Source organism: Salvelinus namaycush, chromosome 3 (genome assembly GCF_016432855.1).
Source record: "Salvelinus namaycush isolate Seneca chromosome 3, SaNama_1.0, whole genome shotgun sequence".
NCBI lineage: Eukaryota > Metazoa > Chordata > Actinopteri > Salmoniformes > Salmonidae > Salvelinus > Salvelinus namaycush.
The window spans coordinates 79,857,322-79,874,541 of record NC_052309.1 but is presented as its reverse complement, the minus strand read 5'-3'; the positions used below and the strand labels follow the sequence as shown (position 1 = coordinate 79,874,541).

Genomic DNA, 17,220 nt, shown 5'->3' with positions numbered 1-17,220 from the left:
GTCAGCTGTTCCCATATATGCCTCAAAAAACTGTAATATGAATTACAAAAAAAAATCACTTTAACAAGTATCCTACTTTATTCACGCATAAATCAATATTTATTGACGAAATTGTCACCTGAAAATTATGTTAAAGCTGAAATGAGTTGGCTTGTGGGGTTATTTCCCTCCTGACCAACATAATACCATAGCCTGAGGAAGGAAAGCAAATTGCCTGCCTAATGCAAACATTGAGAAAGAAAGTTATCCTAAAGCTGATGTTACAGGATCATGGCTCAACAGTTTAAGTTTGAGCAGTGAAACCCGCCTTCTCTACCATCCCTCCAATCAAGGTAGAGTAGCACTGAAAGATGCGCACAGCATCTCTAGATGATGGTTAATATAGCAGTGTCAGATGAGCAAGAACATACTATACTAACTGTGTGTGGAAACATTACACCGTCGTTTATGTCCAACAAAATATTGTTATTATAGAAAGAAGGAACAATTTATTGCGATGAACAGTTTAGAGATCAACAACGTGTCAGTATGGGATGACAAGCGTATTTGGCACTTCGCTTGGAACAGCCGGTGCACCATGTTTTTGGGCATGGAATTATGATTATGTGCTTTTGCTTACAAGAATACCAGATGTACCGAAAGAAGAGATGTGTTGTTCATAGAATGGCCTCAATTTGTTTGTGGAAGAAGGTATGGCTGGTTCTCATCACATTCAACAAGACGTTCCGCGACTCCTGCATAAACTTCTCTTCGTGTTCTCCCTTGCTGTGGTTTGCGCGTCGCTGTTCTTCATTCTCTCCGGCTGCTGTGATTTTATTTTAGTGGATACTGCGAAACATTTGAAGCAAACCTCTCAACTTTTACCTTTGACTGAGCTGTTCCAAAGGAAGAATGCCTCATTTGAGAAGAGGGCTACAGATGTCGGTGTGCGCTCAGCATCCCCCGTCGGCAGCGCAGGTGCGACAGGTGCAGTTGCCGCGCAATCAGCCAATGTTGGTAAGGACTGGACCGCAGCAAGGAGACTACCCCAAGCAATCATCATAGGGGTGAAAAAGGGCGGAACACGAGCTCTTTTGGAATTCCTAAGACTTCATCCTGACATTCGAGCACTTGGCTCTGAACCCCACTTTTTCGACAGACATTACTCACGTGGTTTGAATTGGTACAGGTATGTACCTACCTACCTATCGATGATGATGATGATGAAGATTAGAATGATTATGAAGATTAGAATGATTAGAATGATAATGCTGAAACACACATTTGTGTTTGGTTGATATTTGTTTAATTATATTTGATTGACAGGAGGGTTTCATTGTTTGCGTTCTGATTATGTTAACAACTTGCAAAAAGTGTAGAATGATGCACATGCCTCCTTGGAATTGCTACTTGCTCATGGTCAGCCGTGTGTATTGCAAGTTAAAGGGGTTATTTAACGGCTGGGAGAATTTCTCTATGGGCTGTCCTACATTTACTTATTTTTATAAATTTATTTAACCTTTATTTAACTAGGCAAGTCAGTTAAGAACAAATTATTATTTACAATGACGGCCTAGCCCCATCAAACCCTAACCCGGATGACACTGGGCCAATTGTGCACCGCCCTATGGGACTCCCAATCACAGCCGGTTGTGATACAGCCTGGAATCGGACCAGAGTCTGTAGTGACACCTCTAGCACTGAGATGCAGTGCGTTAGACCGCTGCACCACTCGGGAGCCCTACATGGCCCATACATACACTCTGAAGAACAACTGTAAAATCAGTAACACAAATATTATGGAAAATGTTCTCTATGCCATTATTATTTTATCATTTTGACTGTTCTCCCAAAACAAATAAACGTACCAAACATTCCCCCAACTCCTGAACCTAACATCTGCTACATGATCACTCAATCAATCAAACTTTATTTATATAGCACATTTCTTACAACAAATGCATTTCTAGGTGCTTGAGCCAACAGTGCCCCACAATATGGACCTTGTTCTCTCCCTTGTTTGATGTCGTGTGGTGAGCGGTTATTTTTAGTTTTTTAAACAACTAATTGACTTGGTTCAATTATTTTAATTCCATTTTGTTCAGTTTTCTTCTGTGCGCTCAATGCGCTCATTGTATAGTTTCTCTAGAGGTACATCAGATCCAGCCTCAGCTGTGCGATGTTGTAAGGAGTTGTAGTTTCCAACAGGCCATTATTCTATTGTTTAGTGCGTAAAACTTGAGAATTAACTACAATGACCACCATCCCTTGCGCATCTACTTGTCCGGTCTTTGTTTCTTTTACGCCTGCTATGGAAGAGACAGAAGAATGTGCGTTCATGAGGTGCTATAGAGCAGCTGTTGCTTCACGAGGGTTTATCTCTGCCTGAAAATACTGTACATGATCTAAGTGATTGATATTTGACATTCAGCAGTCATAAAAGTATGCCTTATTTACTTTGAAGGACTACAAAATTGTGATTTTGTCAGACTACATAGACAGCAGCTCAATAGAGATGAGATGATGACTTAGAATTAAATAATAAAGGTATTAAATAAAACAAATGTAATATACACAACTACTGAAATATTTTATTAAAGTAATGTGAATAAATGATGGTTAATAAGGGATAAGCAGTAATGGACAGTCACTACCATCATGTGACTTTTATTGATTGTTTTATTCTGTCTTGTTACAGCATTCAGGCCACACAATGCATAGTGCATTTAATGTTTAAAAAAATTATTGAAACTTGAAATTGAAAACCGTGATTATTTTTTTATAATCGGACCGAACTGACCTCAAAAAGCACTAATCGTCAAAAAGCATTAATCGCTCAGCACGGTTGATGTCTAAAGTATCATACTGTCTTGTTCCCAAAATGGAAATATTCATCAAGCTGCTTGATCAAAGTATAGCACCACATTGTCTAATGAGAATATGCACTGGAGTATGCATTGTTTCTGCTGAGGGGGAAATAATCAAGGCTCTTTATTTAAACACTACCCATGGAATTGAACTCGATCTTGATAATGGTTAGATAACAGCTCCAAGGGAGAAAAGCTGAGTGCAAATGCCAAGCGAGTCAATGCAACACAAAAGCTACATATTCTGCCAGTGCCAAAATCTGTCTCCAGGGAAAATCAAAAGTGGGCTCACTAATGGACTTTGCTTGTATTTGTGTGCTCCCTCCCTCCTCCTTTCTCCCAGTCTCTCTTTCTTCCTTCCTTCCTTTCTTTCTCTCTTGTCCTTCATCTGGATTTCTATTCAGGCAGACAGCCGAGTGTGTCCTCTCTCTCTCCCTGGTAGCACATGCTCTTAAAAGGGGTGTGTACGAGTTTCAGTTCCCCTCAGCCCTCGTTTAGTTGAATGGGAGTGTATTAACATCCGGCAGGGAGGAAGAGCTGAGTGAGGCTGGAGAGCACACTGGGGAAAACTATATAACACCATGTCAATTATTAAGAACCAGCAGGCCTGTTGGCTTCATTGGCACAGGATGACATAGAGATCTGTGGGGAGTGAGCATGACCAGATAGGTCATGGTGTTAAGGGATGATTCAGTCCCTTTATTTGGCTGTAGGCCTCAATCAATAGTACCTTGGATTGGTTGATGGTTATTCAAAGAATTAACCCTCTCTTCGATCTAAAACAAATGGATTTGGTTATATTCTAATTTGGCTGTATTTTGTGTATTTGATATAAGATTGAACAGCCTCATTGTCCCTCTCAGGAACCTGATGCCCAAAGCTCTGGAGGGCCAGGTGGTCCTGGAGAAGACACCCAGGTACTTTGTGACGGCGGATAGCCCCGGCCGGATCCACGCCATGTCCCAGGAGGTCAAACTGATCGTGGTGGTGCGTGACCCTGTGACCCGCGCCATCTCTGACTACACCCAGATCATATCAAAGACTCTGGGCGTTCCCAGCTTCGAGACCCTGACGTTCCATAACGGGACGGAGGCGTTGAAGGTGGACTCCCTGTGGAGCCCCATCTGGATTGGCCTGTATGCTCTGCACCTGGAGAGGTGGCTGGCCCACTTCCCCTTGGAGCAGATCCACTTTGTCCATGGGGAGAGGCTGGTGAGCGACCCTGCAGGGGAGCTGGGCAGAGTCCAAGACTTTCTGGGCCTTCAGAGGATCATCACAGACAAACACTTCTACTTCAACAAGACAAAGGGTTTCCCCTGCCTGAAGAAGCCAGAGGGCAGCAGCAAGCCCCACTGCCTGGGCAGAACCAAGGGCAGGCCACATGCTGACATCCACCCTCAGGTCATCCTCAGGTTACGTCAGTTCTACCAGCCACACAACCTGCGCTTCTACCAGATGACAGGGCAGGACTTTGGCTGGTAGGATGGGAGCCTACAATGAGGTGGAAAAAAGATGGTATCATTGTTACCGTTCAAAACACAGGCTGCACGAAGAGGATACAGGACAAAGCTTGAATTGGTGTATTTTGTGACGGTCCTGATGTCATCTGGAGTAACTCAAGTCCTCATGCAACCTGTATCGGCAAACAAATCAAAACAGTCACACTTTATTTTGTGACAGTTAAACCGCAAGAAGTAACGTGAGTAATGCCATAGGCCTACTGTGTAACACCATGGACATACAGAGGAAAGTGACAGCGACATCCACGGTCGGAAAGCAAGTCCTCAGAACTCTAGTGTGAACTTACCCTTTACTCCACTAGATGGCAGTCCTTCACCAACAGAGGCTTAGACGGTATTGTCGAAGTACTGTAAACTACTTGGAAAAATGTGAATTTGTGGTCATGATCGTCATACACATTTTTTTCTGTAGTCAGATTGAGCAAGTATTACCATAAGAAATGACATGGCATCCCTTAATTTAAATCCAAGACAATTCAAGGCAGCTGCATGGGCAAATACTTGAAATATTTAGTAGAGTCCTGCATTGATCCATTCAGTCTGTAGTTGTTTGCAGTTGGTTTTCATTTAAATATTCCCTAGTTATGAGGGGCATTTAAACCCATTTCCTCAATATTACCACGAATCATAGACAGATTCACAGTCCGTATTGTCCTTAATTTCTGACAAAGTTTGTGTTCAATACATTTCCTGTGTATGTTTATGGGTGCTGCCTTTTTCTTCATTACATTCTGAAGCAAATATTAAGATCCAACTTTCTCTCAAACACAAACTTACATACAGCACATATAAACATAAGCACCATGTTGTAACCTACTGTACGTGTTGGAAATAGCCGTCTGTACACTAAGCATCATATGGCAACTAGACTTGGCTGATATTTGCAGCCCCATGCCGAATGTGGCAACAAAACTACTAACATAGCTTGTAAAAACAGCTTCACCATCTGCTCCAGAATAACAGTAATGATAAGAATAGTCATGGCCTTGGCTCTGGAAACATACAAGAGGAGGTTGAGGACAAGTGTTGTTTATTCAGTCAGCTCCATGTTCCTTTAGCCATAATATTAGTAATGATCTTCTCAATGGGATCCATTATGCCCTATATAGTCCAGTGAGTTTGGGATCCTGTATATGAGAGCCAATTTATGGTCATTTTAATGAAGAGGTCACCAAGCCTGGTCCTGTAAAGCCTTATAAATCTCGTAGGCCCTGTTCTGATACTGTGAAAATGTATCCTTTCTTCCTCCCCTTTGTGTTTTGAATTGGAACCTATCCAATCATGTTGGAGCAGTCATAACCTCAATGAAGGGAGGATGGAAGGTACATCCTAACAGGATTGGAATGGGGCCCTGCAGGCCCAGGGTTGGTGACCACTGTCTTAGCAGTAGGCCTCTCCCTGTGGTTCTGTCATGCTGTCCAGGCCCATTACATAGGCTGCTCCAGTGGAGGGTTTGTGCCCATTGACAGGGAGGTCCAGAGGCCCAGCATTTCCTTCTCCCCTTGCAGGCACAGCCGTCAGGTACATGTCCCACATCTGCTCTGGCAGGTCCATCTCCAGCAGCTTCTGCTTGATCCTCAGGTTCTTCTCAATGTTCCGCCGCTTGTACTTGAACTCTACGATGGTCTTGGTGTACCTGTTCAGTGCTGTCACCGCAGAAGCCATGCAGGTGGCGAAGGAGCCCCATGCTAAGCTGGGGAGGGGAAGAAGAAGTACAGAGGGTGTGATTAACCTCAGCATGCATGCTCTCTCCATCATGACCGTGCTACTATACATGGCCTCAGAATGCTAGCGTCGCTTAGAATTGCATTAGAGTATTAGAGTTTAATCAGAGACAACTCCTATTGTACAGCACCTAGTGTAACGGTAAGTGACCTAGTCAGTACATACATGTAGGACCAGCTGTAGTCCCAGGTCTTGGGCCTCCAGTCCTCCGGACCCATAGCCACAGCCAGCTGAAAGGCCGTGGTGAACATCATGTGGGCAACCATCCCCAAAAGGCCTGGATCCCGAGGGACACAACACAATACAAAACGCAAATAAAGTTGGTGAATGAAAACCTGAGATAATATATGAGACTATATTTTTTTTGTATAATGGTTGTACCTTTCAAAAGCACTGGTATAAGTACAGCAAAAAATTGTATCTGCAATTGATATTAGTAGCCACACGTGGCAGTATTGTACACGTTATGAATTGAGGGCTATCAGTTTGGATACCTTTCACTTATTTTAAAAACCTTGCATGAGGACAGGTATTAGTGTGAACAACATTGAGATCAGTCCATTAATTTTCACCATGATCATGCTTCCTTATTCACTGGATATTCAGTTTATAGTATTACTGGGGAAGCTGATAGGTTACATTAATACAGTTGCAGCCATTCCCCTTCATAACAATGACAGAAGAGAGAATGATGAAGAATCAAAGCCCACCACAGCACAGTGTTCCCTCTACTCTCTCTTTCTCTGCTGCCTCTTGGCCATCTCTCTGCCAACATTCTGCTCGTCTACAGCTGCTTTACTTGGGATTAACGCCCTAACAACAAGAGGAGGGGTCAGGGGAATGTGGGAGGGGAGGGGTGGGGGTACTCCTCTGGGTAGGCCTTGTCTTGGCCCAAAACCACTGCCCCATCTCCAATCCGATTAGTCCAGAAACCAGCAAATCCCCAGAGGCATTGGACACACAGACCATAGACCACTGCTCTACGTGCTATGTTAGCACTTAGCTAGGCTAGCTTCCCTACAACTCTACCTCCCTGAGCAAGGCTCCCATCCCACCCTGCTACTATTATTGCTCTGCTTTTCTGCTAACAAAATCATATTCATATTCACATTCATATTTGTTCCACAGACCCAAGGAGAGTTAACTGTAGGGATTCCACAAATTCTATAGTGCATAAACCACATTTTAAACGTGTATATTCCCTCCTACTTACCCCCACAATACAGTTTGACAGATGGATAGCAACACAATAACTATTATTGACAATACAGTGAGTGAATCTACATTAAAATGACTCCTGATTGACATACATTTTCTCAACATCATCTTCATTCCCCTCCTATCAGCTTTGGAAATGGTCTTTGAAAGGATGAAAACTTAGAGTAGATTCAGCAGTGTACTGAATATCGTATCTGTAAAATTGAAATAATCCATTTAGGATATGGACTAACCACGGTCACTCTGGCCGGCCTCTGCCTGCCTGGGATGGTTAGTGGGTTGCATGCATGGTATTAGATGATGTAATCCCCTTGGTGGGTAGTGTTACACACAGACACGCTGGCCTCTGCTCTACTGTGGAGCTGGGACTCCCAAAGCCTGTCTACTGTAGGCTCTCTATCCAATTTGACCAGCCCAGTGCCAGCCTTAGTGTGATAGCGTGGCATGGAGGTTGACATGGCCTTTGGTCATTGAGAAACAGAGCCAGGGGATGTCCACTCACTAGTGTGCCCCCTCTGTGAAGCTGACTTCATAGTTAAGGATGCAGGAAGATAATCAACTCCTCAATGGCTGGTGATCAGCTTTGAGTGACTGTATGAAAGTATTCTTTGATGACTTGTTCACTTGACAAATGGTGAACGTCACCTTTTTTAAAAATAAATATGACTGTGAACATCATTCCCAGGCACAGATGTGTTACCTGACAGGGCGGTGAACATGGCAGCAAAGGCGTTGAGCTTCAGCTTGTTCATGACGCTGAGGCAAGGACACAGCTCTAACCACATGAGTACACCACCCGTGAACAGCAGGATGAGGTAGAGACACTCAGCTGTGATGCACAGCCACAGGACCCCTGGGAATAGAAGGAAGAGAGGAGTCAGTCAGAGTGAGTACGACTGTCACCTATAGAATCCACTTCCCTCTACTAAATAATCCCACCTATAGGAAGGGAGACATCAACTCCACAGACCCAGACAGGAAGAGACCCCTGAGCTCTCTGTAGGCCTGCTCTGGTGGGACTTGGATAGAGACGACAGGTGCCACTGATAATAAGATGAAAGCTGCTTCTAATGTAAAACTACTACAACAGCTTAACTTTTGTTTTTAGACTGTTGTTTTGGATTTCCTATGGAAGCCGCGATTGCAGTCACAGTAGATTATGTTCCAGTAAAAGGCAAGAGTTGACGGACATTCCAAAAAAAGTTGCAGAGGAATAGTACACTTATTAAAAAAATGAAATAAAGTCTATACATACTACCAATAACTGAATGGGTAGTGGGGTAGTGTTGCGTTTACCCATTCAATTATTGGGAGCAGATATGACTGTCTTTATTTATTTTCACAGTAGATTATGAAAAATTGTTGATGCTTCATATAGATTTTGTTAAGAGATTGAAAAGGGGAAAACCTGCAAATGGCATCATCCTATAAAATCCCTGTCTTGATATATTTTTGATGACTGGACTTATATAAAGTTGTGGTCAAGAGGACAATATAGATTTATCAGGGCTTTACACTACTAGACTGAAAGATAATAGTTTTATAAATGGGTTTTACCTACCTTTTTCATGGTCAGGTGCAATGTCTTTAAAGTCTCTGCAGTTAAAACCTGGAAGCAGAGAAACATTCATTTAGTTCATGTTGCCTAGTCTTGTTCTTTTTCTTATCTTCTTACGTAAATTGTAGTTGTAGAAATACGTAATGCAATCCAAAAAATTTTTAAGCTTCTTTGTTATTTTCTATAGATTAAATATAAATGTGTTAGTATGCACAGAAGCATCAGCTAAATGGTTATGATCAGGATTTTCACCATCATGTTGTTTGACCGATTACTCCCCAAGATAAATCGCTTACCACTTTTAAAATCAGACCCTATCCATTATCTGATAGTGGTGTCTCCAGTCCTCATGTCTCCAGTCCTTTTTCTATCCCACTAAGCTGTTTGTTCTGTCACACCTCAGGACTGGCTACTGCTGACTCTCACAGCTGTTTGTTCTGTCACACCTCAGGACTGGCTACTGCTGACTCTCACAGCTGTTTGTTCCGTCACACCTCAGGACTGGCTACTGCTGACTCTCACAGCTGTTTGTTCTGTCACACCTCAGGACTGGCTACTGCTGACTCTCACAGCTGTTTGTTCTGTCACACCTCAGGACTGGCTACTGCTGACTCTCACAGCAATCATAGCAAATCAATGTTGGGTCACAGAGTTTCTGCAAGCATTCCAATTCTTGCACTCTTCTTGCACTCCATACTGTAAAACTCCTACTAAAACTGATGCATCGTTATAACGTCAGTCCATTTCAGTCAAGTCAACACAAGTAACCTGATACCAAATAGAACATTACTTTTTGCTTATTTTATCAAATCTCAAAGACTAAAAAAAGACCAAACAACATGATGATGTAATTATGTAAGTAAATAGTAGACTGTCAAATCATTTGCATCTTGATCTTATTTTAGTCTCTCCCAATGTACTTCCTCCTTCACTTCCTGTTGTAATGTACCCAAACCACATCAGGTTTAGAGAGCATGGTCACACAGGACCAGCTGCTGAGTGGCCAACATAGTCGCATGTTCTATTTCAACATTTCTGCAAGTTGTACATGAACGTTATTTACCATTCATGTCAGCAGCCTGCTCACAGGAGAAGAAGATGCCGGTGTGGAACTTCCTCATCAGGAACTTCTCTTCTCCCGACTCCCAGATGTACTGCACCAGCCGGCTGTCATTGATGTTACTGCTGTTGAAGCGAATGCAGTACGACTGCCTGGTCGTCACCGGCCCCGTGCAGAAAGGCTTGACCACCTTCCTGGTCCCCTCGCACCAGAAGCTAGTGGTCACTGCTGACAGGGCACACGTAAATGCTACAATGTTGAGGGTGAGCGCCAGGGACCCCCGCCGACTGCACTCTGTCCCCATGCTGGAGGCTGGGCAAAATGAAATGAAAAGGCAACTAATCCAGGCTTTCGATATGTCGCCGCCGTGTTTCGCCTCTCAAATATATCTCAAATCTTCATAATCTTGTGGCATTTGAGGTTCCTTGAGTGATGCTGTATGTACATCTCTCCTGTGGCTCTAAGGATGTGCTGCCTGCTACCTTTATTGAAGGATTCGTTCCCTTGCTTGCGCTCCCTTATACTCCAATCACTCCTTTTGTCTCTCCCTTGTTTATTTGAACTCTCTCTCTCTTTTCTCTTCTGCTTGCTGTGGTCTCTTTTTCTCCCATCTTTCTCCACCCACTCACCAATGCGTAATTTATTACACAGGACAAATTATATTCTAGACCTCCATTTTATTTTCGTATCTAAACCTAGGCGGTTTCTTTGAGCATAGTAATAAAAAAGATTAATTTGGGCTTACTCTTTAATCTGGAACAAGGCTCTCGCCAATGCCAACGTTGGACTGGACATGTTCTGGCATAGTTGGGCATTACTGATGCATGTTTTCACAAACTACAGTGAGTGTACAAAACATTAAGGACACCTGCTCTTTCCATGACATAGACTGACTAGGTGAATCCAGGAGAAAGCTATGATTCCTGATTGATGTCACTGGTTAAATCCACTTCAATCAGTGTAGATGAGGAGGAGGAGACAGGTTAAATAAGGATTGTAAATCCTTGAGACAATTGAGACATGGATTGTGCATGTGTGCCATTCAGAGGGTCAACGGGCAAGACAACATATTTAAGTGCCTTTGAAAGAGGTATGGTAGTAGATGCCAGGCGCACCGGTTTGACGGTGTCAAGAACTGCAACGTTGCTGTTTTTTTTAACGCTCAACAGTTTCTTGTTTGTATCAAGAATGGTCCACCGCCCAAAGGACATCCAGTCAACTTGACACAACTGTGGGATGCATTGGAGTCAACATGGGCCAGAATCCCTGTGGAACGCTTTCGACACCTTGTGGAGTCCATGCACCGACAAATTGATGCTGTTCTGAAGGCAAAAGGGGGTACAACTCAATATTAGTTTTGTACACTCAGTGTATAATTTCATCATACTGTACCTGCTATCATAAAGGTCAGATCAACTCAAAGTGTGACAGTGACTTTAGGTTGTGAAACACACATTATTGCATGAGGCTGCAGATCAAGCATCAACATGTGTGCATGCAAAGTCAATCTGTTCCTATTTGATAGCCTGGTGATTGGCTTATGCAGGATGTTACATGCAAATGTAGGCAAACTGCTTTGGGAAATAGGCTTAAGAGATGACAGATGTTGGGAGAAAGGACCCTGCATTTTCTTCAACTGATTTGTCTTGTCCATAACTACTCTCCACTAGGCCAATGAATACCAAGAGGGCAGCAAGTGCCACTTCCTTCACTGATCAGCAGTTGTGGCCTACCTATTGGAGTTCAGTGCATGGAGCTGACTTGAGTGACACAGAATGGACACCCGGTCACAGGTATCTAAAAATCTCCACTGTGTTGGTGAGGTGCAGTAATTCTTGACATGGAGCTAACATCCAACATCACTGAATGATTGTTTCTATTCAGAGAATTTGATACTGACATTTGTACTCAGCTTTCTGAGAGACCAAACGTTTCTGCACAGACAGTAAAAACAAAGGACCCAGAAGGATTGTTAGATCAGGGAATGAGGAATTAATTCCTCATGGCAGAAGTTATACAGTACACTGTGGAACTACCATGATAATGCTTAGTAATGATATTACATCTTATGTAATACCAAGCCTTAAATGTACTCTCTTGTGACTTAATGGGGCAGTGTCACTTAATAGATTCAACAGAAAACAGAGATGACAGAGATGACTCTGCAGAGTCAAGTGGTGGGGAAAACAGGGCAATAAACGGATGTGTAATCAATCAATATTTGACATAATACTGGACACCTCCCATTGGAAAGTAAGGCTAACCCAGTGAGCTGAGAGTATACGATTGCAGCACAACGATGTTTTGTCAGAAACTGTAAACATAATCCATATGTTGGTATATTGCCTTCCATGTGCTATTCGCCTTAAAAAGGCACAAATACCAAAACATTACTTTCAAGTGAGTGGAACCAGACCGAGGGTTTGAGACATTTTTCCTTGTATTCTTGTGGTCATCTTTCAATTCTGTAGTATGTTGAGGGTTGGGTAATATTTTCCCTTGGAAATACAGTCTACCCTTGATTATGGGGCCATTTTAGTTGATTTACAATATTATGTGCAACGATATGCTTATGACCCAATTACTTTGAGTCCATACTGTTTGAGGGGATTTTGATATATAATTTTGGACTGTACACTTGCCAAATGCCCAAAGTCCAGCTTCAGAGTAGTGCTGAAAAACATTCACCAACAACTGTCTACTTCCAATTCCTCCTATTCTTATATAACAACCAATAAAAAATGAACATGATTTCCCCTCTCAACTATACCTGTATTGTTTTTGTTTTTGGCCAGAATCCACAATTTACAGAATCAAAAATGACCAGCAGTAGATGAAACATGCAACCTTAAAACTCAAAGCTTACAAAGGTATTCCAGCAAAAATCAGGATTATCCTCAATCTGAATCCTTTCATGTTTGCCAGGCAAACTGAGCACCATTGATGGATGAGGACACTGACTTTGTTCAATCCCATGTAGATACACACTGCTCTGAACATGTCAGCACGCTCAGCTGTTGTCCAGGCTCCTGGATGTCATGAGAAACATGCATACACTGGGCTGTACATAAGCAAGCATACATAAAATAAGAATATATTTGGACCTGATATACTTGTGAGAGTTTAGATGCCAATGTAAGAAATGTTGATTTTGGCATCCTGATGGTACTGCAGGCTGCTATGTCCTGAGGCTCTACAGGCAACACCACTCAGTGTGTTGTTATGGATTTAGAGGTCCACTTCCTTCTTTTCCTGTAAATAGCCAGGAAGTTATTATAACTTCAACTCAACTTACACTATTATATCCTGAACATTATAAAGAGATGAACATTAGTAATGACTAAATCATCAATCTAATTTCCCACCAACACATTTTTTACAGTAGTATTTCTTAATGCTGCTTACATTTATTTGAGATACTGTGATTGGGTTAACTTGCCATCTGATTATGCAAGAGAAATTCCAGATTGAAGGCATAGGAGTGCTTTGACTGCTTAATCCATTCAAATGTTCAGTACATAAATATGAGTTAGGAATCCATCTGGCTCAGCAGTTATGATTTGCACAACTATGTTCGTGTCCCCTGTCTCACACTGCCATCACGTCAGACATAAGCTGGTTACACTAGCTTCATTCCCTCTATGACGTCAGTTGGTTTTTACTAGGTAACACATTAGATCAAGACCTAAGCTGATATGAGCTCTGCTGGGGCTGCCAAAACTAAAATTAGATGCAGTTAAATAGATAATAACACATTCACACACACCATCCCACCAAAATACCCTGAAAACCCTGAAAGTTATTTCGGTACGGTATAAAGTTATAAAGATATACGGTATAAAATTATAAAGATGCTGACATTAACATCAATACCATTTCCCCCATCGTGTCATAGATGATCAGACGTACAGTACTGCAAACGGGTTGCTTAGACTTCACTCTCTTGTAACAAGAGGGCAACGCAAATACCTTGAGCTGAGCTCAGCACACTGACATCTTAGCCTGGTACCTACACAACATACCACTAACACCATAACACACATAATGCTAATTGTCTCACTATCATTTACAGTTTTTATGCTGTTAATACCCTTGCCAGTCATAACAATTTACTTGAAGATGGTATTATAGGCATCCATATTATTGATCATTCAAATAATAATTCTGAATTTCAAATCAATTACTCCAGAGAACACGCTTCCACTGCTCCAGAGTCCAATGACGGCGAGCTTTACACCACTCCAGCCGACGCTTGGCACTGCGCATGGTGATCTTAGGCTTGTGTGCAACTGCTCGGCCATGGAAACCCATTTCATGAAGGTCCCGAAGAACAGTTCTTGTGTTGATGTTGCTTCCAGAGGCAGTTTGGAACTCGGTAGTGAGTGTTGCAACTGAGGACAGACGATTTATACGTTCTACGCGCTCCAGCACTCGGCGGTCCCATTCTGTGAGCCGTTGTTGCTCCTAGACGTTTCCACTTCACAATAACAGCACTTACAGTTGACCGGGGCAGCTCCTGCAGGGCAGACATTTGACAAACTGACTTGTTGGAAAGGTGGCATTCTATGACGGTGCCACAATGAAAGTCACAGAGCTCTTCAGTAAGGCCATTCTACTACCAATGTTTGTCTATGGAGATTGCATGGCGCTGTGCTCGACTTTATACACCTGTCAGCAATGGATGTGGCTGAAATAGCCCAATCAACAAATTTGAAAGGGTGTCCACATACTTTTGAGGATGTAGTGCATAGCAAAGTCTCCTTGTTTAAATCACTACCTTCTGTAACCAGTACTGAAATAAAAATGAAGACTTGCTTTACAACACTACGTAAAAAACTTGACATCTGTCAATGACATGGCAATGTTGACATGGTCTGAGCAGGGCCATCTAATATGGGTGTCAATATTGGCAAAGACTCTGTGGAAACATTAATCATTTTCAGGAATTTAATCTAAATTAGCCAACTTTTCTAATTATGCTGAGCATTAGCCAGTTCTAGTAGAGGAGTGTATGATGCTGTGACAGAGCTGTCAGAGTAAAGCCATCACTCTCACAGCACAGCACTAACTCAGCTCAATTCCTGAATTCATTCAGGTCCAATTACTAAAACAGCAGATGGCCCAGTAATCTGCCATAAGACTGTTACAATGGAGAGACAATTCATCTCATCTCCCTATGCTAGCTACAGGGACAGCCCCGAGCTGCTTCACAGACACGAATACCCTGCTCTACAGGTGGGCTGAAACTTGCACACCTTTCACCCTGCTCATTCACATATCTTGTTGACCACAAGCCAGGTAGCCGGCAGGTAGCCTAGTGGTTAGAGCGTTGGACTAGTAACCAAAAGGTTGCAAGATTGAATCCCCGAGCTGACAAGGTAAAAATCTGTCGTTCTGCCCCTGAACAAGGCAGTTAACCCACTGTTCCTAGGCCGTCATTGAAAATAAGAATTTGTTCTTAACTGACTTGCCTAGTTAAATAAAGGTAAAATAAAAATTAAGTCAGTGAACATCACTGTAGTGTCAACTACAATAGGTGAAATAGGATGGTAGTATCAGTATTTTTCAATGGAAATCATGTAACATCGTTATTTTGGCAACAATGGACATATTACATCCAGAAAGCTCAATCTAATCCTTGGCTAATCTTAAACTGTATCAACCTGTATTATGCAAAGCTTGATGTCATTGTGCCTGTATGATGCACACACTACTACCTCATTGGACCCTAGAAAATATGTCAACCTCGTATGACGTAGTTATCCTCTTTATCTTCAAGACAGCTTGTCTGGTATTTAAGTAGCGATGACCATAATCCTGTTCAGCACATTGTGAAGTGGTCAGGGTGAGAAGGAGAGTCAGACCAAGTCAGGAAGAAGCCAACAGGAGGTTTCCTCCAAGTCAGGTGAGAGACGTAGTACACGCAAAACAAGAAAAATAACAATATTATCCATTCACCATAGTGTTTCTTTGCAGCATGGGGAATTCTAAGAGTGGGGCACTGTCCAAGGAACTTCTGGAGGACCTGAAGTCCAATACTAAGTACAACGAGGCCGAGCTGTGTGTCTGGTACCAGTCCTTCCTCAAGGAATGCCCCACAGGCAGGATCACCAAGGAGCAATTTAGGGGCATCTATGCCAGCTTCTTCCCTAATGCAGACCCTACTGAGTACGCAAGGCATGTCTTTAGGAGCTTTGATACCAACGCAGATGGTCAACTGGACTTTAAGGAGTACATTGTGGCCCTGCACCTTACCTCCGGAGGCAAGACCCTGCAGAAGCTAGAGTGGGCCTTCGCCCTCTACGACGTGGATGGAAACGGAACCATCAGCAAAAATGAGATCCAAGAGATTGTTAAGGTACAAAAACAAACTATTTCTCTGCCTCTAGTGTGAAGAGACAGTGGTGGTGGTGGTAATTACTGAACCACTCAGTACACAGAATGGACATAAACAAAGATCTTAGTTACAACCAAAAAGTGCAACAAGATGAATCAAATTAAAAGCAGAACATATATTATTTCATACATTTGTGAAATGATTAGGTGAATTGTTTAATATTCTATGTATTCAGTCATCCCGTAAAAATATGATGGGAGAACAATCTTTATGTAGTCTGCATTTCATGAACTGTGCTATTATAGTACATGTGCTGAATTCAGTATTTAATCTACTTTTGAAAGTTACATGTTTTTCCTTATTGTTTGATTGCTTTACAGTCAATATTTAACATGATCCCTGAGGAAGACCAAAATGACCTGCCTGAAGATGAGAACACACCTGATAAGAGAGCAGACAAAGTCTGGGACTTTTTTGGAAAGAAAGAAGATGGTAATTTTGATTGTGAAGAATTTTCTAAATGTGATACGATGAGAACTTCTGGCATGAGTGACTTATGAGTTTTGCACAATTAGACACATTAAATAAACAACCATAATAATGTTGATTCAGTAATGACATTTTCTATGTTTCCTTTCCAGACAAGATTGCAGAGAGGGAATTCATTCAAGGAGTGATGGACAACAAGGACATCCTACGGTTGATTCAGTATGATGAGCCCCAGAAAATCAAGGACAAACTGAAGGAGAAGAAACAATAGCTTTCCGACAAAATCATTCTTTTGAATTCTATAAGACTGTTCAAAGCTTTACTGTTTACAAACCCAACTCTCCTGCCAGACCTGGGCTCTTTGTGCGCTAGACAACATTGGCATACACATTGAAGTACTGCACATTGTGGTGGATGACCTGTTTGTCTATGAGCCACCTGGACTTTTCTTCACACTCAAATAACTG

The 17,220-nt window shown here is 42.3% G+C and overlaps 3 protein-coding genes across 3 annotated transcripts; 2 read left to right on the top strand and 1 right to left on the bottom strand.

Annotated features, from left to right (window-relative positions):
• The first annotated feature begins 692 nt into the window (after positions 1–692).
• Positions 693–4,328, top strand: LOC120044057 (heparan sulfate glucosamine 3-O-sulfotransferase 3A1-like). The gene is made up of 2 exons (XM_038988646.1): positions 693–1,168; positions 3,710–4,328. Exons 1-2 carry the CDS (start codon positions 693–695, stop codon positions 4,326–4,328), a joined length of 1,095 nt encoding a protein of 364 aa, XP_038844574.1.
• Positions 4,329–5,746: 1,418 nt separating this feature from the next.
• On the bottom strand, positions 5,747–10,231 carry LOC120044056 (germ cell-specific gene 1-like protein). The gene is made up of 5 exons (XM_038988645.1): positions 9,931–10,231; positions 8,871–8,918; positions 8,010–8,162; positions 6,257–6,368; positions 5,747–6,059 (listed from the first exon to the last, which is right to left on the bottom strand). Exons 1-5 carry the CDS (start codon positions 10,229–10,231, stop codon positions 5,747–5,749), a joined length of 927 nt encoding a protein of 308 aa, XP_038844573.1.
• A 5,673-nt stretch (positions 10,232–15,904) lies between these two features.
• On the top strand, positions 15,905–17,024 carry LOC120044640 (recoverin-like). Its single transcript, XM_038989313.1, has 3 exons — positions 15,905–16,285; positions 16,645–16,756; positions 16,906–17,024. The coding sequence occupies exons 1-3, from the start codon at positions 15,905–15,907 to the stop codon at positions 17,022–17,024; spliced, it is 612 nt and encodes a 203-aa protein (XP_038845241.1).
• Positions 17,025–17,220: the final 196 nt, after the last annotated feature.